The following is a 27,566-nucleotide window of genomic DNA, read 5'->3' on the forward strand; positions in this document are numbered from 1 at the left end:
AGTCAATAATTTTGTCAAATGCCCATGGTGCAACATGTCGGTGCCCATCCTTGTTATGATTGCACTGTCATATGGTCTCACACACATAGTTTAGCTGAAGTCTGTATGAGGCCATCACAGACTTTTCTGGCAACCATGTGAGTGGCTGCAGGCCTTCTCCTCCTCCTCCTCCTGTTCCTCCTCCTCCTCCTCCTCTTCCTCGGAGGAGGATGCCGAACAGTCTGTATCCTCCACTGCCCTCTGCAGCATGATGTTCATGCAAGGCACCGCAGAGCACAACCATTCTGAAGTCCTTTGATGGTGTTCTACTGAAGGATGCTCCCAGATCTGTCCAGGCACCTGAATCGCATATTCATGCTCAATGATCGCCCTTGTTTTCATGTGTTTCCTGTTGTACTTTTCATTTGCATCAGTAGCGGGGCTCTTCACAGGAGTCATTAGCCAGGCCCTCGGACAGTGGCCCTTGACTCCAAGGAGCCACCCGCTCATGTTGTCTGGAGAAAACCTTTGGGAGGTGTGATGGTTGCAGAATGAATGAATCATGGCATTTTCCAGGATATTTTGCACAGACATGCATGAAAATCTTCTGGTGGTCGCATACAAGCTTAAAATCAAATGAATGGAATTCCTTCTGATTGAAAAAATGCCGGGCTGATCTGAGGGCTCCTTGATTGCCACCTGTATGCAGTCAATAACTCCCTGTACCTGTTTGAATCCAGTCAAAATTGCAAGCCTCTGCTGCAGATGACTTCATGCTTGCCGATTTGCACCTTTAATGTGCAGATTGCATTTTATTTTCATGGTGCTCCGACCTCCAGCTGTGCACTCGCCTCCTGTGAGTTGACGAGCTACTGACACCGTGTGGGTCCTTTGCGCCGCCAGTAAGTGCCATAAAAATGCCTGCTAATTACTTCATTAACAACCTCAATTGGCCTCCCACCGCTGCCGGGTGGGTTGCCATCAGTGCATAGAAGCAATCTCCAGGAAAAGCGGGACGAGGCAGGAACTCATTGGCATTCCTACCTGGCATCATTTTTTGTAATTTTCCTTGACTACTGGCTCCAAATCCACCTCCAAAGGCCTAGTAAAATTGCCCCCCCCACCCCATGTCCATTCCCTCTGTCCTGTGGAAGGCATGTGGCTGGGGAGAAGGCAGCTGCTGTTGCCACTTGCTCGTGTTGTTGGTGTGGCTGCTCCTCTTGTTCCTCATCAGAGGTCCATGTTAAAGCTGCACAGGTTGCTCCCGTGCAGCCTTGAAGGGTGACAGCAGATAAGCTCAGATCAAGGTGAGCAAAGTCCAAGGTCGGTGAAGTAACTTCCACAAAGTTGGAAATCACCTGTGAAGTAGTGCAATCAGGATCTCAGAACAGCTGTGAGCACATGCCTTTCACAAAGGCAGGCCAGCAGTCTATGTAGTTTCATTCTTTAAAGACTTTCAAGCCTGTCAGATTCATTGATCAATGATTCTCGTCTTGCTCTTGCCTTGTTGACCCTGGTGTGTTTCACACAGTTTGGGAAACTAGTGTGCTATCTGTTGCAGCCAGAATTGAGGGTAAAGCTTCAGTTAATTCATTTTTTAAGGATTTAAATGACTGACCCAACAGCTCCATGAGGATTTCCTAAATGACTGACCCAACAGCTCCATGAGGATTTCCTGCTCACCGCCAAATGTACCCCGGTAAAACCAGTTTTCGACTCCGTCAGTATGTTTTGGTGCTTTAACCCACCCCGCTGCCCACACTCAAACCCGCACCCCTTGCTCTTGGCAGTTAAAATTCTGCCCATTGTCTCTGTTAACCTCTGCTAATTTTTTAATCATCATAGAACATAGTTATTTAATTATGCCTGATTAAAATTAATTAATATTACTGTGCACTAAAAATAATTATTTATTTTGGTGACATTTATTTCATTTTAAGGAAGTTAACGTTTAACATAACTTATTTGTCCAGGCAATCATTCAGTTGTTAAAATCAGAGGGTGTTCTGTTGAACAATCATGCAGTTTTTCCAGAAGATAAACAGAAGTACCTTCGGGAATTTGGAGTCAAAAATCCAGAGGAAGTTCCAGAATGGATAACTTACAGGTATTTTGAGCTTTTGATTTTTAAATTTTTTCTTTCCTTTTTCAAATAATATACATATGTAATGCAAAAGAAAAAGTGGAGCAAAAAACTGAAAATATTAAAGAACCTTGTGTTTTGGAAATAAGTGGCTGATTTAATGGGCCCCTGGAGATGGGCTAAGAGGCGAGGGAACCCATTGACATGCGACGGGAGGCAGGGGGACGGGGCTGTCGCCTTCCCGTCGCTCCATGATTAAGTTGGGGCATGAAAGGTGGAATCTCAGTGTGCTTGGCTATTGGAGATGGGCATAGAGTTACACAGCACAGAAACTGGCCCTACAGCTCATCGTGTCCGTGCCGGCCATCAAGCACCTAGCCATTTTAATCCCATTTTCCAGCACTTGGCCCGTAGCCTTGTATGCTATGGCGCTTCAAGTGCTTATTTAAATACTGCTTAAATGTTGTGAGGGTACCTGCTTCTACCACCGCTTCAGGTTAGTGTGTTCCAGATTCCAACCACCCTCTGGGTGAAAATTGTTTTCCTCAAATCCCCTCTAAACCTCCTGCCTCTTACCTTAAATCTATGCCCCCTGGTTATTGACACCTCCGCTAAGGGAAAAAGTTTCTTCCTATCTACCCTATCTATGCTCCTCATAATTTTGTAGACCTCAATCAGGTCCCCTCAGCCTTCTCTGCTCTAAGGAAAACAACCCTAGCCTATCCAGTTCTCTTCATAGCTGAAATGCTCCAGCCCAGGCAATATCCTGGTGAATCTCCTCTGCACCCTCTCCAGTGCAATCACATCCTTATTTTTATTTTATTTTTAAGTCACTCAAATATTTTTTGTTTCTTCCACTTTCCCATCTTGGCCATTTTTGGTTGCTGCTTGGAAAGTGGCCTTTGCACTTGTGATGAATGGTAAGATATGAATTAATGCTGAGTAATGGGGGCATGTGATGCTTGGTTGTTTACAGGACTGCTTTGTGTTTCGGGAAGGAAGTGTGGCTTTTGCATGTGGCCATCAGATGGGTGGATTGATGGAACCTAGCTGAACCTCGCAATAATGAGGGTAGCCCAGTCAGCATTGAGTGCTGCTGCTGGTGCATTGGTCACATCGCATTCCTCCTCCTCCTCCTCGGAATTGTCCAGTGATACTCTGTGATCTGCGCCTTGTTCTTCCTGCCGGTCCAAACCTCACTGCTCTGAAAGATTGTGCAGAATGCAGCACATTATGACCATTCTGCAGACCCTGGCTGGTGCTAATTGCAGGGCACCTCAGACCTGTCCAGTCACCTGAAGCACATCTTCAGCATGCTGATGGCTTGCTCAATGACACATATGGTTGTTATACATCTGTCTAATGAATTTGGGGGCATGAGATCCTGCAGATGTCATCGGGAGAGTCCTAGAAGGATCCAGAGGCAAAGGAGTTGAGGGTGGTCATGAATTTGACAGTGACTAGTAAAGCATGGCCAACAGGTTGACTTAGCAGCAGGTCTTGTTCCAGCAGGCTGCAAATGTCTGGAATCACCTGACACGAGACCCTGAGCCTCCTGAGACACTGGTGTTCCAACATTTCGAGGAAGCTTATCCTCTGCCTGTACACTCTGTGTTACAGGTAAAGCCTCCTGCAAGCTGCACCTCTCTGCTCATCCCCTTCTCCTGGAGTGGGAGGTCTGCGACAAGCAGGCTGTTCTTGTTCCTGGAGTGCTGCTGCTGGTGATCCTGCTGTTATTCTCCCTTCTGCTTCTGCTGCTGTTGGTGTTATTCATGCTGCTGGCCATCGTGGTTTTCATCTGAGGTCCAAAGTAAGACAGCATAAGCAGCACCCATGCTGATCTGATGAGCAGGGTGAATAAAGGGGAACCAGTAGATGTAGCGAGTTTGGATTTCCAAAAGGCACTCGATAAGGTGCCACATAAAAGGTTACGGCACAAGTTAAGAGCTCATGGTATTGGGTTAATATATTAACATGGACAGAGGATTAGCTAACTAACAGGAAACAGAGAATCAGGATGAATGTGGCATTTTCAGGTTGGCACACTGTAACTTGTGGGGTGTCATAGGGGTCAGTGCTGGGGCCTCAACTGAATGGCCTACTTCTCCTATTTTTTATGTTCTTATGTTCTTAACTCAGCTAACCTGCATAAACAAGATTACTGCAACAGTTACAATGGCAGAACAGGAGAAACCTAATGAAGTTTACTGCCTGTACGCAGCTGTCCAGGGCTGCTTTTCTTGTCTCCCCACACCACCTCCCCCACCCTCCACCTCTTCTGGTGGGTGCTCAGGATGCACCAATAGTGCACAGGTACCTGTCTGAATTGTGCTAAATCAGGGAAATTTTCCTGAATCCCCAATACTCATATGTGGTCAGGAATGGAAATCCTTCATGGGTGCCCCGACACTTTTGCTGGCAAAATGATCCAGTGGATTTCTTTACTCAGCAGATCTGGCAGTATCTATGGAGATAGAAATGGAGTTAAAGATTCAGTCAGATGGCCTTCCATCAGAATTCAAGGCTGGAATTTTTCCTGTCCCTGCGGGGTCGTGGTCTGGGAGGCGGAAGTGGGTGCCAAAGGCGCTCCCGCTCCATGCTCAGCTGCCACCCCGATCAATTGCTAAGTGACCAATTAGCAGCTTGCTGGCGGAGCTTTGAACAGGTACCTTAAATTGGGTGCTGTTTATTGTGAGGTCCATTATCAGTATGATGATTCTGAGGAAGCACCCCTTCTGGGACAGATTTGACATCTGCATCTTTCCCCCCCCCACCCCCAGCGTCCTGCTAACCCACTCCCCCCTGCAATATTGTGACATAGAATCTCTAATTTCTATCCTTAACTTTTAACCCTTCACTTTGTAACTGGGCCGCTATATCTAAGGAGGAGTTGGAACTCCATATGTGAATAAAAATAATAATGTTTAAGTATGCTGTTGCATTATCTCTGCTTCCCATCTAAACAAAATTTACTAGCTGCTGGAACATTGCTGTTAATTCTGTGGTACTTTCACATATGCAACAAAGAGGTATGACAACTTTTGATTCCATGTAATGGGGGTTTTCTCAGCTGATATGTCATTAATTTCATTATGTTGTAAAATTTTTCATTGAGCTGTTCTGCTGAAGAAGGTGGTGCAAAGCTGAATTATTTGACATAGTTTCCAGATTTGCGTGATGAACCAATATATGCAATTTTGATCTGATTCGACATAATTTCTTCCTGAAACTTGACCTTTTACATGGCTTTTGGTACCTTCTTCTGGCTTTTGCCCCACCCCTATCGACGTTGACCTTCCCGCCCGTGTGTGCCTTTTCTATTCAAAGCTCCACCTGCGAGACGCTAATTGGTCGCTTAGCGCTTGATTGGGGTGGCAGTTGAGCGCGGAGTGGGAGGGCCTTCGGCACCCACTTTCGTCTCGCAGACTGCAGCCCCGCTGGGACACGAAAGATTCCAGCCTTGAATTTTGATGGAAGGTCAACTGACTAAATCTTTAACTCGTTTTCTATCTCCATAGGTACTGCCAGACCTGCTGAGTATTTCCAGTATTTTCTGTTTTTATTTGACTCGTTGGTGTGTTTTGCCCCAAGTGGTTGACACTCATCCCTGTCCTTGCAGTTTTGTAGTGAGAGGTCAGTGTGCTGAGGCTTTGCCTTTTTTTATTTCCAAAATATACTTTATTCATAAAATCTGTAAAAAAATACATTACAAAACAGTTCCAAAAAGCACAAAGTCAAACAACACAAAGAGTGCAAAGGAGATCAGTTTCCTTCAATACAGGAGTGAGTTGCCTCACAACCCTTCCATTTCATTTGACATGCCATGTACATTTTACAGCAAACAAATATTTTCTGGCTACAGTTCAAGGGATTTTCCATGGATCCAGCCCCCAGGCTTTGCCAGATTTAGTTAGTTCAAATCTTGCAGCGCCTCTAGATTGCTGTATGTGATGTTATGCTTGGGCTTCATTATCCTTCCACACATTTCAGTAGCATTATGAATATAGAGAAAAACATTATTATGCCAACACAGAGAGAAAAGGTAAGTTTGAGATTAATTTCTATGCTTTGACATTTTCTTTAATACTTTTTCATGTTTATTTTTATTTTTGTGTTTTTGCTTGTGGCTTTGCATTCTAATTTAACTTATATTTTTGTCTTCGATATGCTTCCTGGAACTTGAGGTTATTTATTTTGTAATGTTTGATTAAATTGCAGTGTGATACTTTGTTACATAATTGACCTCAAAACTATTACAAAATAGTACTGTGTAAAAGCAGCCTCACATTGCTGATGAGACCATAGTTGTTGCATAAATATTATTCTCTGTGGTCATTTGACACTGTGCAACCAATGGCTTTGCACCATATTTGTTTGTAAAAGTTAGATTTTGTACACTGAGGATTACATTCTGTTACTCTTTTACTGCTACAAAATTGTACTCATTCCATGTTCAGAAGAAAAATTATAGATGTGGCAGGTAGACATATTCCAGTATTTTATAAAGTATTATCCATATTCATGAAAAGTGAATGATATTGTATTATATCACTGTGGAATGTGTGGGACATTAAGTGCTACAACTAAAATTTCATTAGGATTCAGTAGTAGCGGTAAACAGATCATAGAATCATAGAATGTTGTTGCTCAGAAGGAGGCCATTCAGCTCGTCCTGTCCATATCGGCTCTCTGCAAGAGCAATTCACCGAGTCCCACTCCCCTGCCTTTTCCCCATAGCCCTGCAAATTTTTCCTCTTAAGATAATTATCCAATTCTATTTTTAAGACCTTGTTTGAATCTGCATCCACCGCACTCTCCAGCAGTGCACTGCAGATCCTAAACACGCACTGTGTAAAAAAAAAAGTTTTCTTCATGTCACCATTGCTTCTTTTGCCAATCGCCTTAAATCAGTGTCCTCTGGTTCTAGATCCTTTTGCCAATGGGAACAGTTTCTCCCTATCTACTTTGTCCAGATCTTTCATGATTTTGAACACCTCTGTCAAATCTCCTCTTAATCTTCTCTTGTCCAAGTAAAATAGCCCCAGCGTCTCCAACCTATCCATGTTTTTGAAGTTCCTCATCCCTGGAACCATTCTTGTGAATCTTCTATGCACCCTCTCTCATGCCTTCACATCCTTCCTAAAGTGTGGTGCCCAGAACTAGATGCAATACTCCACTTGAGGCCGAACTAGTGTTTTATACAGGTTTATATTATATAGTGTGTAATGTCAGTTTAGAATATTACCAATGAATAAACCATGCATTGCCAACTACCTAAAATAACACAATTTTCTAAATCTGCTTGCATTGTAGTTTATTATTTTATCTGCCTTCAAAATTTGACATTATTTACACATGTGCTGACATTAATTGATCTGGGAAAGTTCTTTGGACATAGGAAATATACACAGGTCCTGAGGAATGCTGATTGTCCCAAATGTCTGTCACTTACAACCAATCAAAAACCATTATCTCCAAAAATGTCACAATCCTTTTAATGAAGTACTCTATTAATTAAACAAAAACAAATGAACAAGCAACAGTCACTTCAGAAGCAATTAATTAAATCCCTGAAAATATCTTATCAAAATCCTTTTAGCAACCATATCTATCCTGCACCCAATGTATTTCATATACACTCAGAATAGAATGGATATAAAAAATTTTACAGTTATAGAAAAAAATTATTAAACTTACCCATAAATAAACCCAGTCTCATCTTTCAATCCCTCTAACAACAAATTTTCACCACAAGGGCCTCGGGTTTCCCCTTTATTCCTAGAGCTTCAACTGTGGCTCCTATTGACAAATTCTGTGGGCAGGATTTTAACTGCATGGATTGGCGAGTTCGAGTGAAGGCAGGGGTTAAATCCTCAAAGTGGTGTCAGGTCAGGTCGCCAACATGACCTTGCCCACTTCTGGATTTAACCTGGACGAGTTTGCAGGTGAGCAGAGACACCCCGTGCAGCTGTTGGGTAAGTTATTACAATATGCAAACAAGCAATTAATTTTGAATTTAAGCCAGTGTTCTGTCTTTAACAGCCCAGCATGGGTTTCCCAAGCTGTCCGCAATTTGCTATGGTTAACCAGGGAGAGCACACCGGCAGGTTCTTTAGTGAAACTGACAGGTTTGGAAGCTTTGAAACAGTGAAACTGGATAGCTGCTGCCATGACTAGGTGAGAGGCTGCTGCTCACAGCAATTCTTCTTAGAGTATGATCTTACTACTTCACTGGTGATTTTCAAATTCTGAGAAGTCTGCTTACCTTTTTTGAACTTCACTCACCTTGATCTGCACTTCCCTGCTATTAGGCTCCACTGTGGCACAGAAGCAGCTTATGCAGCTTTTCCTTGCACCTCTGATGAGGAACTAGAGAAGCAGCAGCATCAGAAGCAGGAGCAGCAGCCACAGCTGCCTTCTCCTCAGCCACATGCCGCTCCACAAGATAGAGGGGATGGACACAGAGTTCCAATGCAAAGGAGTTGAGAACCCCAACAAAGGGTCCACAGGCAGAGAATCAGCTCCCTCAACATGTCTGCGCACCAGTGCCTCATGAGGCTCTGGTTTTCTCGGAAGGTCGTTGCTGACATCTGCAGCCTCATGGAACAAGGTCTCCGTTCCAATAGACCAGGAACGCATGTATTGCTAGTAGCTGTCAAGGTGGCTATCACTGGAGGGCTACCCCTCTCTCCGATTCTCTGCCTCTCCTAGGAGTTGTGCACTCTCTTCTTCAAGGAGAGAAAGCAGAGAGTTGTGATTATGATCAATGGATTGTGTGGTGAAGAGGGAAGGACAACATTTATGGGTGTGAGTTGGCACAAATATGACAGTAAGTGTTGGCAGTGGGGATGGGAATGTGAGGAGACGCCTGGAGAGAGGGAAGACTGGAGTTACAAGGTGTATTGGTCTGAGGAGTGTTGTGTAGGAGAATGCTTGGAAAGTCAGAGTGTGGCATTTGGCACCTGAAAATGTTATGCCACTCACTTTTCCTGCCTCCTGAGGTCTTCGAACCTCTTGGTGTGCTGTCTCCAGGCTCAGGTTGTGATTCTTCCCGATGTGTGCAACATAGAAATTGTAGTTATTGGCCCACTTCTGTGGAACCCAGAATGCATCAGGACAATCTGCAGTACATGTTATGCTGGGGGGCAGTTAGGTAGTAACATCTGTTCTATCCAAAGCTGAGAATAATTAATTGGATTAGTTAATTAGCACATGTCTTCCACTTGCTGATTTCTGGAAAAATCATACAAATGCACTTCTAAGGAGTTTTCAGGTATAAAATCATATCTGTCCCAGTCTAGGAATAATTCTTTAGGATTATTTGCTTGGTGTTTTTCAGTCAGTGATTTCTGGAAGTTTGTGAAAATTCAGTGCTAAGGATTGTAAAGTCGTACTGTTCGCATCTAAAGATAATGGGCGGAATCTCAACAGAATAGAAACATAGAAAATAGGAAAAGGAATAGGCCATTCGGCCCTTCGTGCCTGCTCCGCCATTCAAAAAATATCATGGCTGATCGTCTAATTCAGTACCCTGTTCCCGCTTTCTTCCCATATCCCTTGATCCCTTTGGCATTAAGAAATGAATCTGTCTTATTCTTGAATATATTTAATGACTTGGCCTCTACTGCCTTCTGCGGTAGAGAATTCCACAGGTTCACCACCCTCTGAGTGAAGAAATTTCGCCTCATCTCGGTTCTAAATGGCATATCCCATATCCTGAGACTGGGGGCTGGACTCCCCAGCCATCGGGAACATCCTCCCTGCATCTAGCCTGTCTAGTCCTGTTAGAATTTTATAGGTTTCTATGAGATCCCCTCTCATTCTTCTAAACTCTAGTGAATATAGGCCTAGTCGACCCAATCTCTCCTCATATGTCAATCCTGCCATCCCAGGAATCAGCCTAGTAAATCTTCTTTGCACTCCCTCCATGGCAAGATCATCCTTCCTCAGATAAGGAGACCAAAACTGCACACAGTACTCCAGATGTGGTCTCACCAAGGCCCTGTATAACTGCAGTAAGACATCCTTGCTCCTGTACTCAAATCCTCTTGCAATAAAGGCCAACATACCATTCACCTTCCTTACTGCTTGCTGCACCTGAATGCTTCCATATAGACCCCCACTCAGCATGGGGGCCAGCAGTGGGTTGGGAACCCATTTGCAATTGAAGCGAGCTTTGCACTTTGCACTAACTCAGCCATGCTATTAGCATTCCCCTTCTGGGTTTCCTAATCAGTCTTAGAGGGCGGGCGAGATGATGCATTGAATCTGTCGAAGGAAAGATTTCTAGTTCAGGGGACCCGGCCAGGGTCAGAATGGCTGACCTGTACATTGATTGCTGAGGCTTCAGCAACCACAGGAATAGAAAGGAGACCTGGGAAGGCTGTTCCACGGGTCTCAGACTCTTACCTGGAGGTCCTGCTGGGGGATCTGAGGGTCTGAAGTGAGGTGATGTTTGCCAAGGACAGGAGAAAGAGAATAGCCACTTCAATCAAGCAGGGTTGGATGGAAGTGTCTGAGGAAGTGAGCAGCAGGAATCTGGTCCCTTGAACCTGGAGACACTGCCCAAAAAGGTTCAAAGACCTCAGGAGGGCAGGACAGGTGAGTGGTTAACACTTTCAGGTGCCAACACTCTTACTTTCTGAACATTCTCCTGCACAACACTCCTCACTTTGTAGCTCCAGTCTTCCCTCTCTATCCAGGCACCTCCTCACATCCCCATTCCCACATCCAATTCACCCCCATCTTTGTGCCATCTCTCACCCATGCCTCACAGTCACCCTCCACAATGTTGTCCTTCCCTCCTCTCCCCACAATCCATTGCTCACACCCACATCTCTTTGTTTTCCCTTCTTGCAGAAGAGAGCGCAAAACTCCAGGGAGAGGCAGGGAACTGGGGGAACAGGTGGGACCTGCAGCGATCGCCATCTGGAGAGAAAAGAAAAAAGGCTTGCATTTAGATCGCACCTTTCATGACCATCGGATGTCTCAAAATGCTCTACAGCCAATTAAGTACTTTTTGAAGTACAGTCACTGTTGTAATGCAGGAAACTGGCAATGCACACCCTCCTGCTCCACTGGCAAAGAAATCTTGTTCCAGGAAGCTGCAGATGTCAGCAACGATCTGCCGTGAAATCCTGAGCCTCCTGTGGCACTAGTGCTCGCACATGTTGAGAGAACTGAGTCTCTGCCTTTGGACCCTTTGTTGGGGTTCTCGCTTCCTTTGCATTGGAACTCTGTGGCTTTCTCCTCTGTCCTGTACAGTGGCATGTGGCTGAGGAGAAGGCAGCTGGTTCTCCTCCTGCTGTTGTTGGTGTTGCTGCTCCTCTTGTTCCTTATCAGAGGTGCGAGGCAGAGCTGCGTAAGCTGCTTCTGTGCCACAGTGAAGGCTGACAGCTGGGAAGTGCAGATTAAGGTGAGTGAAGTGCAAGACTTCCAAGAATTTGGAAATCACTCATGAAACAGTAAGATCATACTCTGGGAAGAACCTCTGTGAGCAGCAGCTTCTCACTTAGTAACGGCTGCAGCTATTAAATTTCACTGTCTGTAGGCCTTCAAGCTTGTCAGTTTCTCTGAAGATGCAGCCTCCCCCCCATTGGATGGTGGCAAGTTGCAGAAAGCTCAGGGAAACCTGTACTTGGCTGTTAAAGCTAGAATGCTTGGTTTAAATTCAATGGTAATTGCTTGTTCGCATATTGTAATGGCTTATCTAACAGCTGCATGGGGTTTGACTCCTCACCTGCAAACCCACTCATGTCAAAACTGGAAGTGGGTGGGACCACCACTTTTCAGAAGATTTAATCCCCAAGCCTGCACTGGATCCTGCTTTCCATTGGCAACTAAAATTCTGCCCAAAAGCTTATGCTAATGTTTTAGAGCACCAAAATTGGTGCAGGGTTCCAGAAATAATACAAAAATGTGCACAATGTATGTCACTACAGATTGATTATGGATACAGGAGATAAAAGATAAAATTCAGCCTTCATTTTTTTAAATATTTATTTTCAGAAATTGGATTGATTCTCTGTCTAGTCAAGCTACCATGAACTTTATGCAAGCTGCAAAGCTGGGTGTTCAAATAAATGATGCATTAATTGTGTGTAATGCAGCTATCTACATGTGGAATTATAACAATCACCTATTAGTTGCTGGGAGATATAAGGAGCTTGTTGAACCATTCAGGACACTACTAAATGCATTAAAGACCACAGGACATTGTGGGTAAGTTTTTCTTGTCTGTTGATGAATTGTGCAGGACCAGTTTTCTTTACCCAGCACTGCCCCAGAGCAATCAGTGCGAGGCACACCAGAAGTGTGAACCAATACAACCAGAAGCTGGACACCTGAATTTGCTCTCGGCAATTTAAATGAAGGTGCACTTCTGGAGCATTTTGACCCACAGCTATGAAGACAAGAGAAAGTGTGGGTGCATTCAGAGCCTTAAAGGCACTAGCATCATTAAATGTGGCAGGCAGAATTAAAGCATGTGGGAAAGCCAGAAGAACGTTTTACAGGTAATTGGGCAGGATTATTACCTTTGATGAAGAATGGTCAGTTTATAAATTAAACTGTGTGCCAGAAGCACTGATTTGCATGTCTATGGCCCTTATGTTAATTTGAAGATGCTGTCTCCTGCAAATGAATATGTACTGCTGTGCCGTGGTTGGGATAGCAAGCAGCAGTTTGTACACCCATACAGTTTGTCTTGGAGGGAGCAGGTAACGAGAGGCATTGTGGTGCCAAGCAGCAGGTAGAGGATTTTGATTGTGGGTATGAAAAATGATGGCATTTCCTCCAGCATGGGTCCCACTACTAATGCACCCTTTAATTTTGTTTGTTATGCACAGCATGGGCCTTTTAAATTTTTTTGCATGGTGCATACACATGGTGACTTAAGGGGGCCAACTTGTGTGTGGCTTGTGTGGCAACATTTGGGTCTGCGTAGCTTAGAGGGAACATTGCCTATGACCCTCCTCAAGGTGGCCATCCTCCCAAAGACGTTGACATTTTGGGGAAGTGGCCAAATTGCTTGATTGCTGTCTGACACTTGGTGTTGATGAGTTACAGGTAATACTGTCTACTGCCATTATAGAAGCAGGTTTTAACACCTGACCTAATTGCCTACTGTACATGCAATGCTTCTTTATAACTGTAGCCCTGGAGTATTGCTGCAGAAAAGTTTAGAATATTACGTAACAAAAACTCTTTTTGCTGTACTGCAGGGAAACTGTTCTTTTGGTTATGCTATGCAATAGCTTATGTCAAGGCTTGATTCAACCTTGGATACCCAGTCCTTTTAACACAGAAAAAAAAGAATCAAGAAAGAATTCCCCAACTTCTAACATGAAAAAGTCACCTGCAAGGAAAAGTGAAAAACCAAATATTCCACAGAATCTCTCTGTTGATCCTGAAGGTATTCCTCACATAACTGAAGCTCTCCAGGTATGGGAATTCACGACATAGTTTGAAAAGTTATACTATTAAAACAGTTAGATTAATATATTTTACAGTTCCTTCATAAAATATATTTCTTAAATTTCTTGTTTTAAGTAATATCGGGTGGTAATGGCAGGTAATCAATTTTACTGTAGAAATGCAACAAGGTTAATAATAGCTTGTTGGAAATTTGTTACATAGTGAACATTTGTTGAGAGAGTATTCTAAAGTTGTAATTCAGAAGATTAGTTCTGACAGCTGGTGTTATGCCTGTGATATAATATGCTCCCCTCCTAAAACTGTACAATGTTGGTATGTACTGGAGGATGTGGAATGAAGAAGAACAATAACTCCTTTATTGATATAGTTCATGTCGTTCTTGAAATTATTTGAATCCTCCACACAGCCCAGGGGAGGCAGTGGCGGAGTGGTAATGTCACTGGACTAGTAATCCAGAGCCCAGGCTAATTCTCTGTGGATATGGGTTCGAATCCCACCAAGGCAGATGGTGAAATTTGAATTCCGTTAATAAATCTGGAATTAGCTCTAGTCTACTGGTGACCATGAAACCTTTGTCAATTGTTCTAAAAACCTATCTGGTTCACTAGTGCCCTCCTTACCCAGTGAGGCCTATATGTGACCCACAGCAATGTGGTTGACTCTTAAAAATGCCCTCTGAGCAAGTCACTCAGTTCAAGGGCAATTAGGGATCGGCAAATAAATGCTGTCCTGGCCAGCGACACCACACCCCACAAAAAATGATTTTAAAAAATTTCATCTAATCTTCACAGGCACTGCAGGGGTGTAGTTGTTGGGAGGGGAGGAGATATTAATGTGAAGTGTTAGCTTAATTCAGACTTCAAGTCAAAATGATCTGGGACAATGCTCAGGCCCTAAACTTCATGCAATGTGAGAGTGGAAGACAACATGCAACACTGCGCTCGGCAATGTCATGATGACATTTTTAAGTGTGTGTGCACAGCAAAAGGTTCTCTCAAACTCTTCTCCAATGCTGTGTGTAGGATTTGTATAATTAAAAAGCAAAGTTAGGAAATTACCTCTTTGATATGTATCATTAGGTTGATCTTGAGCTTGTGTGGCGTTGTGTTTGAGCTCAAACTAATACATTGCAGTAATAACGTTGATTAGGATTCATTTTCAATAAATTACAATTATTTGATGTTTATTCAGTGTATTTTTAAGGTTATTATAATAACACGATAACAGTAACATGATAACTAACATAATTTTGTTTGCACTGTAGGTCTCTGAGTATGCATTAAATGTTACAAATGGAAATGTACCCTCTGATGTTGTTCCTATTGCTATAAGATGTCAGATTGTTGTCACATGGGTCAAAATTAAACAGCTGCTTCAGCAACAGATAGGACTAAACCTGGGAAATGATGTTGAGGTAAAGCAATTTATGCCTGAAGCTACCATTTGTTTAGTATTGGCCTTCACGTTAATTTAAAAGTTTTGCCTCCTTTGAATAAGCTTGTGTTGCTGTGCCATAGCTGGGATCGCAGCACCACTCCAAGCTGTAGTATGGAGACTCCAGTCTGCTTTGCAGAGAGTTGGCAAGAGAGCAGCACCATTGTCTCAAACAGTTGGTGAAAGAAAGGCAAAGGAAATTTGGATATGAAGAATGGTGATGTGGGTATGGCTTGATTGGGAGGCTTCTTTTTCTACTCTAGGTGACATGGTCAGAGAAAGGGGGCATTCCTACTTGGTGGTAGGGCAATAGGAGAGGCTCAGATGAATGACTTCAGCAGCTGTCAAGAGAGCTGTGATGTTTCCCTTTGTCTGCCACCAAATAAGCCACATGCAAAATGGGGAGTGGGGTAGTGGCACAGTCAAATTAAAGACCACCGGACAATATCATCTATCCCTCAAGACGAAACAGCAGCTCAGAAATCGGTAGCCCAAGGTTTTTAGGAGGACAGTTTTCTCTCAAATTGCTCCTGTGCTTTAGTGGAAATCTGGGAACCAAGCCTTCTGACATTCATTTGCATATAATTCATGTCTCTAGCAACAGAAAGGATGCTGGTCACCAAACCAGCTGTTAGTTCAAATATAGTTTGGACACCTATCTAGTCATCTGTCTAGTTAATTCTCCAATTCCCTGGCATGAAGTCCAAAGTAAGGGATTTGTGGCAAATCTGTCAGATGCATATTGAGCTGCAGCTCAGCGCCTTCCCCATTCACTGGATCATCCTCTGCCTTTTCTGCCACCTCCAGCATGATGTCACCACCAAACACATCTTCCCCTTTCCTTTCAGCGTTCCGAAGGGACTGTTCCCCCTGTAACATCCTGGTCCACTGTTCCATCACCTCCAACACTGCTCCCCTTCCCACAGCACCTTCTTGCACAAGTGCAGGAGATGCAAAATCTATCCTTTAATCTCCTCCCTTCCCAACATCCAGGGCCCCAAACAGTCCTTCCATGTGAAACAAAAATTTATTTGTACTACTTTCAATTTAGTATACTGTATTTGCTGCTTGCAATGTGGTTCCCTCTACATTGGGGAAACCAAATGCAGACTGAGTGATCACTTTGCTGAGTTCCTCAGTTCATTCCACAGGCATGATGCTGAGCTTCCGGTTGCTTGCCATTTTAATTCTCCACCCCACTTCCAGTTTAACATCTCTAATCTCAGCCTCTTACACTGTTCCAATGAAGTTCAGTGGAAACTTGAGGAACAGCACCTCATCTTTTGATTTGGCACTTTGCAGTCTTCTGGACTCAACATCAATTTCAACAATTTCAGATCATAACCACTGCTCCCTTTTTTTTTCAGACAGCAGATGTTAACGATTCTTATTACCTACCCCTTTGCCTTGCACTATCATCCCTACTGTCATTTAAATCACTCCTGTCTTCCACCCTATTATAGACTTTCCCTTTTTTCTGTCATCACCCTCCTTTCCCTGTTTCTGCGCTTGCATAAAGCCTGTTAAATCCGTAACATTTTCCAGTTCTGACAACAGGTCACAGACCTGAAACGTTAACTCTGTTTCCTGACCGATGTTGTACTTCCAGCATTTTCTGTCTATCTTTCAGATTTCCAGAATCCTTAGTATTTTACAGTTGGAGTAATTTCAGTAATCTACAAATTACTTTTTGCTTTTTATTGAATATCAGCTGAGCTTTTTACCCAATAGTAATGCAAATTAATACAGGCATTTGGTTGTTTTCTTTTTAGTGCTATGTAAATAAAATTAGTGGAACAGCATTCTACTTTGTTGGCTGTTCTACTATTTTGCTGGAATACTGTACACATGATCTGAACTATTCTTTATCTTTTACAGCAGAATAATTATAGCCAAGATTCAATAATGCAGGTTTTTATTGCTCTGGAGATGTATTCATGTAACAACAGCAACCTGATGAAATTTACTGTTCCCAGTCTTCTTGAGGTAAATATTAGCATAGTCCTTAACATTGGAATGGAAAAATTTTTAAATTAACAGTTGCAAAATTTCATTACATAGCCCCTGTATTTTGGGTGCTGGAGGTTTCGTTTTAAGTCTGGATGGAGTCTGCACCATGCACGCACACTTCTGGTGCAGCCTGCGCTGGATGGCATTTTGTGTAGGCTGGTAGCGTGGGTGCTGGGAGCATATGCTGGAATTATGCAGAGTATGCAGACAATGACATCACTGTAACTGATTTGAATCTAGTGGTACCATTTTTAACCTAGATACTCCAATAATGCCTTCTGTTAACGTTACACAGCTGAACATACATTCAGCAGCAGGAAATAACCCCCACCAGCACTAGTTAAAGGGATCATCAACAACTTTTAATGCTAGTGCATATAGAAATAGGAGGATAGAGCTCATCACCACCTTCTCAAGGGCAATAAATGTTGGCCTTGCAGGTGATCCTCACATCCCATGAATGAAGAAAATAAGTTAATATGTGACTGAAGAGATGGTGCGAGCTGAGTGTTAGTGGTAGGTTAATTATGTTGTTAAAAATACACAGGTGAAGGGCATTGTTTAATTAAGGACTTGGAGGGGATATAAGAGAGACTGTTGGGACATTTTGGGGGGAGGGGCAAAAGTAGGAAGTACAGATATGTGATGCTGTATTCTGTGGCTGAACTGACTATCAAGAAAAGAATCTGTATTTCTAGTTTCATTCTTGATTTGGCTTGGATCTGTTTAACAGGGTGGGCTTTAAGGTTTTAGGGATGTTGGGTGAGTTCTAGGGGTGATAAGACTTATACATCTCAATAGAGATGGGATAAACGTCCTCATAGGGTGGCTTGCTGGTACTGTTGGGGAGGGTTTAAGCTAACTTGGGAGGATAGGAACCAGATTGTAGCATTAGAAAAGAGAAACAAGGTGCACAAAGGATTAGAAGAGACAGATAGCACCAGAGTAAGAAATGGTGGGGTCAGAGTAAGTGGGAATGCCATAAGGTCTATCTTAAGTTTACAGTGCATATATGTAAACACACAAAGTTTGGTAAATAAGGTTGATGAGCTGCAGGCACAGGTAACCACATGGGGGATATAATGTGGCAATATGAGACCTGACTCAAAAAGTCATAGTGCAAGAGGAGGTAATTGAGACATGGGATGGGCTGAACATTGATAAGAGGAATCACTAGAAAGGCTGGCTGTACTTCAGGTTGATAAGTCACCAGGACCAGATGGAATGCATCCAAGTCTACTGAGGGAAGTAAGGTAGGAAATTCTAGAAGCATTGACCATAATCTTCCAATCTCCTTAGTTACAGGAGTGGTGCCAGAAAACTGGAAAATTGCAAATATTGTACCATTGTTCAGGATAAATCCAGCAACTATAGGCCAGCCATTTAATAGATAGATTGGAGAGTTGGGCAGAGAAATGGCAGATGGAGTTCAATCAGGGTAAATGCGAGGTGATGCATTTTGGAAGATCCAATTCAAGAGTGAACTATACAGTAAATGGAAAAGTCCTGGGGAAAATTGATGTACAGAGAGATTTGGGTGTTCAGGTCCATTGTTCCCTGAAGGTGGCAACGCAGGTCAATAGAGTGGTCAGGAAGGCATACGGCATGCTTTCCTTCATCGGATGGGGCATTGAGTACAAGAGTTGGCAGGTCATGTTACAGTTGTATAGGACTTTGGTTTGGCCACATTTGGAATACTGTGTGCAGTTCTGGTCGCCACATTACCAAAAGGATGTGGATGCTTTGGAGAGGGTGCAGAGGAGGTTCACCAGGATGTTGCCTGGTATGGAGGGCACTAGCTATGAAGAGAGGTTGAGTAGATTAGGATTATTTTCATTAGAAAGGCGGAGGTTGAGGGGGGACCTGATTGAGGTGTACAAAATCATGAGAGGTATAGACAGGGTGGATAGCAAGAAGCTTTTTCCCAGAGTGGGGGATTCAAATACTAGCGGTCACGAGTTCAAAGTGAGAGGGGGAAAAGTTTAGGGGGGATATGTGTGGAAAGTTCTTTACGCAGAGGGTGGTGGGTGCCTAGAACGTGTTGCCAGCGGAGGTGGTAGATGCGAACACGATAGCGTCTTTTAAGATGTATCTGTCTAGATACATCTTAAAAGACATGAATGGGCAGGAAGCAGAGATACAGACCCTTAGAAAATAGGTGACATGTTTAGATAGAGGATCTGGATTGGCGCAGGCTTGGAGGGCCGAAGGGCCTGTTCCTGTGCTGTAATTTTCTTTGTTCTTTGTTCTTAATGTGGCAAAGCTTTTGAAAAAATAATCTGGGCCAAAATTAAGTCACTTGGACATGTGTGGATTACTAAGGAAAGCCAGCATGGATTTGCTCAAGGCAAATCATATTTAAATAACTTGATTGAGTATTTGATGATGGCATGAAGACCCCCACCTGCCAAGAATGAGGCATATTAATTTCTTCATATGAGCATTAATTTTAAACTGTTGTTGGAGTGAAGAAATGACTTGTTTAGAGATCACTGGACATTTGGCTGGAGGACATTCTCATACTAAGACGGTGTTTGTGGAGACAAAACAACTACCCCCTGGTCCAATTAACTGAAATAGATTTTGATCACCAGACATTGAATGTGTAACAAGCCAACATTCCATCCACCTCCCACTGAGGGTGGCTGCCAAGATGAAGAGTCCACAAAAGATGCAGGAGAGTTTGTTGAAAAAACTTAGTCACATGACTAACCTGTTGGCCAACTTGGAATTTTTAATTGCGCTCACAGGACAGTTTGAAGACAGACTGCAGATTGCAGCTGAACCTGAAACGAGAGCCTCTCTCCTGGCTGGCTCTCTTTTTCACAAGCCTCTGGACCCACTGAAGTTGCTTAAACCTCAAGAGAGAAGACTCCTACATTGAAACAAGTTAAAGCATGCTCTGGGCCCCACTGGACAAGACTTACCGGTAACCAAAGACTCCACATTGAACTCAAAGGACTGTAATGACAACCCAACTATTGCCTCAAACCTTTCCCCTTTTATTGTTTTTCTGTCTCTATCTGTGTGTGTTTATAGTGTACATATGCTAGCGTGGTCACATCGCATATTTGTAATCGTTAACTGAATTAGAGTTTAAGATTAATAAACTTTCACCTTTCTTCTTAAAATCTAAGAAAACTTGTCTGATTTCTTTGCCTTACAATTAGAGTATGCTATGCCTGTGCTGGGATGAGGGAGCAGTACCTCAGGACATGCGCAATGCCAATATCATCACCCTCTATAAAAACAAAGGTGACTGCTGTGACTGCAACAACTACCGTGGAATCTCCCTGCTCAGCATAGTGGGGAAAGTCTTTGCTCGAGTCGCTCTAAACAGGCTCCAGAAGCTGGCCGAGCGCGTCTACCCTGAGGCACAGTGTGGCTTTCATGCAGAGCGATCGACCGTTGACGTGCTGTTCTCCCTTCGTCAGATACAGGAGAAATGCCGCGAACAACAGATGCCCCTCTACATTGCTTTCATTGATCTCACCAAAGCCTTTGACCTCGTCAGCAGACATGGTCTCTTCAGACTACTAGAAAAGATTGGATGTCCACCAAAGCTACTAAGTATCATCACCTCATTCCATGCCAATATGAAAGGCACAATTCAACATGGCGGCACCTCATCAGAGCCCTTTCCTATCCTGAGTGGCGTGAAACAGGGCTGTGTTCTCGCACCCGCACTCTTTGGGATTTTCTTCACCCTGCTGCTCCCACATGCATTCAAGTCTTCTGAAGAAGGAATTTTCCTCCACACAAGATCAGGGGGCAGGTTGTTCAACCTTGTCCGTCTAAGAGCGAAGTCCAAAGTACGGAAAGTCCTCATCAGGGAGCTCCTCTTTGCTGACGATGCTGCTTTAACATCTCTGGGCAGGACGTCAGAAATGCTCCATCCATCAATATTGGCGACCACACTCTGGAAGTGGTTCAAGAGTTCACCTACCTAGGCTCAACTATCACCAGTAACCTGTCTCTCGATGCAGAAATCAACAAGCGCATGGGAAAGGCTTCCACTGCTATGTCCAGACTGGCCAAGAGAGTGGGGGAAAATGGCGCACTGACACGGAACACAAGTCCGAGTGTATCAAGCCTATGTCCTCAGTACCTTGCTCTATGGCAGTGAGGCCTGGACAACATATGTCAGCCAAGAGCGACGTCTCAATTCATTCCTTTTTCGCTGCCTCTGGAGAATACTTGGCATCAGGTGGCAGGACCGTATCTCCAACACAGAAGTCCTCGCGGCGGCCAACATCCCCAGCTTATACCCACTACTGAGTCAGCGGTGCCTGAGATGGCTTGGCCATGTGAGCCGCGTGGAAGATGGCAGGATCCCCAAAGACACATTGTACAGCGAGCTCGCCACTGGTATCAGACCCACCGGCCGTCCATGTCTCCGCTTTAAAGACGTCTGCAAACGTGACATGAAATCCTGTGACATTGACCACAAGTCGTGGAAGTCAGTTGCCAGCGTTCGCTAGAGCTGGCGGGCAGCCATAATGGCGGGGCTAAAATGTGGCGAGTTGAAGAGACTTTGCAGTTGGCAGGAAAAAAGACAAAAGCGCAAGGCGAGAACCAACTGCGTAACAGCCCCGACAAACAAATTTTTCTGCAGCACCTGTGGAAGAGCCTGTCACTCTAGAATTGGCCTTTATAGCCACTCCAGGCGCTGCTCCACACCACTGACCACCTCCAGGCACTTACCCATTGTCTCTCGAGATAAGGAGGCCAAAGAAGAAAAAAGAACAATTAGAGTGCAGTGAACAAGGATTCACTGAGGGAGCTAAAAAAAGTATTTCTAAAATTAAACCCTGTTACGGTTAGACCAGGTGAAGGCTGAGGGAACCCCTAGACCACTCTCTCCTGCTTGTAACAATGAGGTAACAGAGGGTTGATGAGGGGAATGTGGTTGATCTAGTGGACATGGACGTCCAAAAGACAAAGTGCCGCAAAATAGGTTTGTTAGCGAAGCTGATGCTCATGGAATAAAAGGGACAATGGCAGCATGGATATGAAGTTAGCTGAGTGACAAGAAACAGAGGGCAGTGGTGATTGTTTTTTTTTCCCGAACTGGACGAAGGTATATAGTAGGATTCTCAGGGGGCGGTACTAGGACCACTACTTTTCTTGATCTTTGTTGGTGACTTAGATCTGGGTGTACCGGGCACAATTTCAATATTTGCTGATGAGACAAAACTTGTTAGTATTGTGAACTAAGAGGAAGATAGAGATAGACTTCAAGAGGACATAGACTGGTGGAATGGACACATGGCAGATGAAATTTAACAGAAGTATGAAGTGATACATTTTGGCAGGAAGAACTAGGATAGACATAAAATGAAGGGTGAAATTCTGAAGTGGGTGCAGGAACAGAGATCTGTGGGTATATGTATACAAATCTTTGAAGGTGCAAGGGCAGGTTGAGAAAGTGGTTAAAAAAGGCATATGGGATCCTGGGCTTTGTAAATAGAAGGATCGACTACAAAAGCAAGGCAGTTATGATGAACCTTTCTAAAACACTGGTTTGGTCTCAACTGGAGGATTCTGTGCAATTCTGGGTGTTCACACTTTAGTACTGGACAGAGGCCCAGACTAATGCTTCAGAGACCCGTATTCAAACCCGACCACAGCAGCTGGTGGAATTTCAATTCAATTAATCAATAAATCTGAAAAGCTAGTCTCAGTAATGGTGATCATGAAACTACCGGATTGTCATAAAAGCCCATTTGGTTCACTAATGTCTTTTCGGGAAGGAACCCTGCCATCCTGACCTGATCAGGATTATGTGACTCCAGACTTCCAACAATGTTGACTCTTAACTGCTTTCTGAAAGCTACTCGGTTGTATCAAACCACAACAGAAAAGTCAATTAAGATTGAAAAAGAGCAGACCACCCAGCATCAACTGAAGCACTGGCAACGGCAAATGCACACCCTGCCCAGTCAACCCTGTAGAGTCTTGTTCACTAACCTCTGGGAGCTTGTGCCAATATTGGGAGTGCTGTTCCACTGACCAAGCCAAGCAACATTGGCTGTAAGGTATGATTTAGTGAGTTTGGCAATGTCCCAGACTCCTCCATTATCTTCCGTGGGTATGTCCTGTGCCACCGGCAGAGTGGTATACAGTCGGGAGGGAGTTACCCTGGGAGCCCTCAATATTGACGCCAGATTCCATGAAGTCTCATAGCATCAGGTCAAACATGGGCAAGGAAACCTACCGGTGATTACCATCTACCGCCCTCCCTCAACTTATAAACCAGCACTCCTCCATATTGAACATCACTTGGAAGAAGCACTGAGGGGAGAAAGGGAACAAAATGTACTTCGGATAGGGCACTTGAAGTCCATCACCAAGAGTAGCTCAGTAGTACTATTAACTGAGCTGGCTGAGACCTGAAGGACATATCTGCCAGACTGGGCATGCGGCAGGTGGTGAGAACCCATAAGAGGGAAGAACCTCCTTGACTTTGGGCCTCACCAATCTACCTGTTGCAGATGCAATGTCCACGACAGTATTGGTAAGACTGACCATTGCACAGTCCTTGCGGAGATTAAGCTTTGTGAAATGGTTTTGTGAAAGGGAAATCATGTTTAACCAATTTATTGGAGTTCTTTGAGGGGGTTACATGTGCTGTGGATAAAGAAGAACCGGTGGATGTATTGTACTTAGATTTCCAGAAGGTATTTGATAAGGTGCCACATCAAAGGTTATTGCAGAAAGTAAAAGCTCATGGTGTAGGGGGGTAACATACTGGCATGGATAGAAGTTTGGTTAGCTAACAGGAAACGGTAGGCATAAATGGGTATTTTCTGGTTGGCGTGATGTGCCACAAGAATCTGTGTTGGGGCCTCAACTTTTCACAATTTATATAAATGACTTGGAAGAATGGACCGAAGGTATGGTTGCTAAATTTGCTGATGACACAAAGGTAGGAAAGTAAGTTGTGAAGAGGACATAAGTAGACAACAAAGGGATATAGATAGGTTGTGAGTGGGCAAAGACCAGGCAAATGGAGTATTATGAAGGAAAGTGTGAAATTGTCCACTTTGGCAGGAAGCACAAAAAAGCATATTATCTAAATGGTGAGAGATTGCAGAGCTCTGAGAGGCAGAGGGATCCAGGTGTCCTAGTGCATAAATTGCAAAAGGTTAGTGTGCAAGTACAGCACGTAATTAGGAAAGCTAATAGAATGTTATTGTTTATCGCGAGGGGAATTGAATACAAAAGTAAGGAGGTTATGCTTCAGCTATACAGGGCATTGGTGAGACCACATCTGGAGTGCTGTGTATAGAACTGTTCTCCTTATTTGAGGCAGGATGTAAATGTGTTGGAGGCAGTATAGAGAAGGTTTACTAGACTAATACCTGGAATGGGTATCTCGAACTAGGGCTCACTGTTTAAAAATAAAGGGACACCCATTTAAGACCGAGATGAGGAGAATTTTTTTTTTGAGTCTTTGAAATTCTCTTCCTCCAAAAGGCAGTAGAGGCAGAGTCTTTGAACATTTTTAAGGCAGAGGTAGATAGATTCTTGATAAGCAAGGGGGTGGAAGGTTATCGGGGGTAGGTGGAAATGTGGAGTAATCAATTCAGCCATGAACTTGTTGAATGACTGAGCAGGCTCGAGGAGTCGACTGGCCTACTCCTGCTCTTAATTCATATGTTCGTATGCTCACTCTGAGGATACCCACCATCGTGTTGTGTGGTACTACCACCTTGCTGAATGGGATAGATTTGAAACAGATCTAGCAGCTCAAAACTGGGCATCCATAAGACGCTGTGGGCTATCAGCAGCAGCAGAATTGTACTCAACCACAATTTGTAACCTCATGGCCCAGCATACACCTCACTCTACCAGTACCATCAACCCTGGTTCAATGAGAAGAGTAGGAGAGCATGCCAGCAGCAGTATCAGACATACTGAAAAATGAGGTGCAAACCTAGTCAAGCTACAGCACAGGACTTTGTGCATGCTAAACAATGGAAGCCTACTCCTGCTCCTAATTCGTATGTTCATGCGACAGACAGAGCAAAGGGATCCCACAACCAACAGATCAGATCAAAGCTGTGCAGTTCTGCCACAACCAGAATGGTGGTGGACAATTAACTGAAGGAGGAGGCTCCACAAACCTGTTCATTGGAAAATGTGCCTGATAATCATTGTTTTAAATTGTTAACTCTTGTATCTGAAGAGCAAGACTAACCTTTTGCAGAGCCTGCCGTGTTTCTAGAAATGTTTACCAAAATTATTCTATTTAATAGTTTGTGTTCCAGGAATTGTTCCATGGCCTCATTCCTTGCTATTTTGTAGAATTTATAACATAACTGTGGTAGGAATGTTCTGGAATGGCTGCATACTTCACCAGGACCTAAGTCCGAGTTCCAAGGCATGGCCTAGTTTCCAAGATGGCATCGTAGTGGCTGAGCCTCTGCCCATTGCTACAAGGCCATCATTGTAAAAAGGTGTGGGACTGTGTGCGGAGAAGCGTTAAATTAGGTGTTCTTGGGGCCCTGACCCTCAGTCATGTCCCACGTAGGTTCAGATGAAGTGGGGTCTAATTGGAATTTAAGGCCAGAATTGTGGCTTGGACCTCTGAAGAATAGAGCCACAGAATTTTATTTTTTTAAAGCAGTCACCTGATAAAGGTAGTGTCGGGACGACCCTTATCTTTGAGGGGGAGGGAATGGTGTCCATCATCCGTACCATTCCCCCCACACCCCCTCCCAATCCCAGCAAATTTTGGTCAGTCTTTCTGCCAGGGAAAGAAGGCAGTTTAGAGCTTCGCAGATGTTCTCCAAACTGCTGATTCTCCTGGCCCCAAACTCTGCAATTCTAGGCAGGGGCAATGACAGAGTTCAGCAGCAAGCATGATCTTGGTATGACTGCTGTGATCCCTCCCTGAGGAGTTTCCAGGTCTATGTGTTTACATTTCTTAATATAAAATTGTATAAAAATTTTCAGTTGGAAAAACAAGTATCAGACTGTACCTGGTCCAATAAACTGCTGGAGCTGGAGGTATGGACACGTTTGATGCAACTTGCTCACTTGAACAATGATGACCAATTACTAATGCGGTGTGCCCAAAAAGCATTTGAATTGAATAAAATTGCTGCTGCAAGCACTGGTTTCAATAAACGTGAAAAGTGAGTATAATTTAATTTAAAAATTATTTCATTTCTGTCAAATAAGTGATTAAGTTTGTTCATTGTTACCTCAAATTAAGGAAAGAAAACAAGTTTAATTTAACTGACATTCAGAATCGTTGCAGACTTTGTGGTCTGGCATTTTTTGATTTTCATCTTGTATACAGTAGGGCTAAGACAAAGTCCAGTGGGCAAAATTCTTGCTGGAGCAGGGCATCTTGTGGCATATGGTGTTAGAAAATTTCCTGCACCCTTTAGCACACAAGAGCAATAGGGCATCGGAGACTTTAATGAACAAGAATAACTTGTATTCATATAGCGTCTTTAATGTAATAAAACTACCTAAGGTGCTTCATAGGACATTATAAAACACAGTTTGACACTGAACCACATAAAAAGATACTGGGACAGATGACCAAAAGCTTGGTCAAAGAGGTAGGTTTTAAGGAGTGTTTTAAAGGCTGTTAGAGAGGTGGAGATGTTAAAGGAGGGAATTCCAGAGCTTACGGCCTTGGCAGCCTGAGGTATGGCACCAATGGTGGAGCGATTAAAATCGGGGATGTTCGAGATACCAGTATTAGAGATACACAGATAATTTGGTCGTTTGTGGGGCTGGAGGAGATTACAGAGGTAGGGGAGGGTGAGGTGGGAATTTTAAAATTGAGGCATTGCTTGACTGGGAGCTAATGTATGTCAGTGAGCATAGGGGTGATGGGTGAAGAGGACTTTTCGCGAGCAAGGACATGAGCAGCAGTGTTTTGTAAGTCTTCAAGTTTACAGAGAGTGGAACATGGGAGGCCGGCCAGGTGTGCGTTGGAATAGTCAAGTCCAGAAGTAACAAAGACATGGATAAGGGTTTCATCAGCAGCCTGGCTCAGCCTCTGACAGTTGCCAGGGAGTGGGCTGGAGTCAGTGGCCACAGAATGCAGTTTGGAGTAAGTACTGGAAACAATGGCTTTAGTTTTCCAATATTGAAATGGCAGTGTATCTCTTTTAACCAGCAAGGTGTAACGCATGAGAAAGAAGCAGAGGAACTCTCCCCAAAGGAAATGAGCCATCCGCGAATATTGCTGTCCTCCAGGTAGCCTTTTTAACAAGTTTTAGCCAGATTACAACAACCAGGATATTATAAGGGTCCAGGGATCTCTCCTCAGTAGTGTACCTTCCGACCAAAGAGTGTACTGAGATAGGTTCTCAAGTTAGTGATACAGAAAATTATGTGAGACAATATAACTTCTAAATTATATAAAAGTTTATTAAAGAGCCAAACGTGCAATTCACAATTGGTGGGACTGTCAATCGTAACATTAATAGTTCCAGGAAAAGAAAGTATAATCTGGTTTTTAGTAAAGAATCCAATTTTAAAATCTAAAGATTGTTACAGTAAAATATTTAAGATATCCATCATCATTTAAACTAACATTTACCTTAAATCCCCAAGTAGAAGGCTGTGGAGTTCAATGAGATACCTCTATCCCAGT

General features: G+C 43.6%; 1 protein-coding gene across 1 annotated transcript in view; it reads left to right on the top strand.

Moving 5' to 3' along the window:
- Positions 1-27,566, top strand: part of LOC137380601 (cilia- and flagella-associated protein 46) — a 453,149-nt gene that overhangs the window by 151,084 nt on the left and 274,499 nt on the right. Inside the window, exons 17-22 of the mRNA XM_068052672.1 lie at positions 1,953-2,086; positions 12,071-12,283; positions 13,285-13,504; positions 14,763-14,912; positions 16,811-16,918; positions 25,904-26,085. Coding sequence (XP_067908773.1) covers positions 1,953-2,086; positions 12,071-12,283; positions 13,285-13,504; positions 14,763-14,912; positions 16,811-16,918; positions 25,904-26,085 — 1,007 coding nt within the window. The remainder of the gene's footprint in view (positions 1-1,952; positions 2,087-12,070; positions 12,284-13,284; positions 13,505-14,762; positions 14,913-16,810; positions 16,919-25,903; positions 26,086-27,566) is intronic.

Source organism: Heterodontus francisci, chromosome 20, assembly GCF_036365525.1.
Source record: "Heterodontus francisci isolate sHetFra1 chromosome 20, sHetFra1.hap1, whole genome shotgun sequence".
In the NCBI taxonomy this organism is placed as follows: domain Eukaryota; kingdom Metazoa; phylum Chordata; class Chondrichthyes; order Heterodontiformes; family Heterodontidae; genus Heterodontus; species Heterodontus francisci.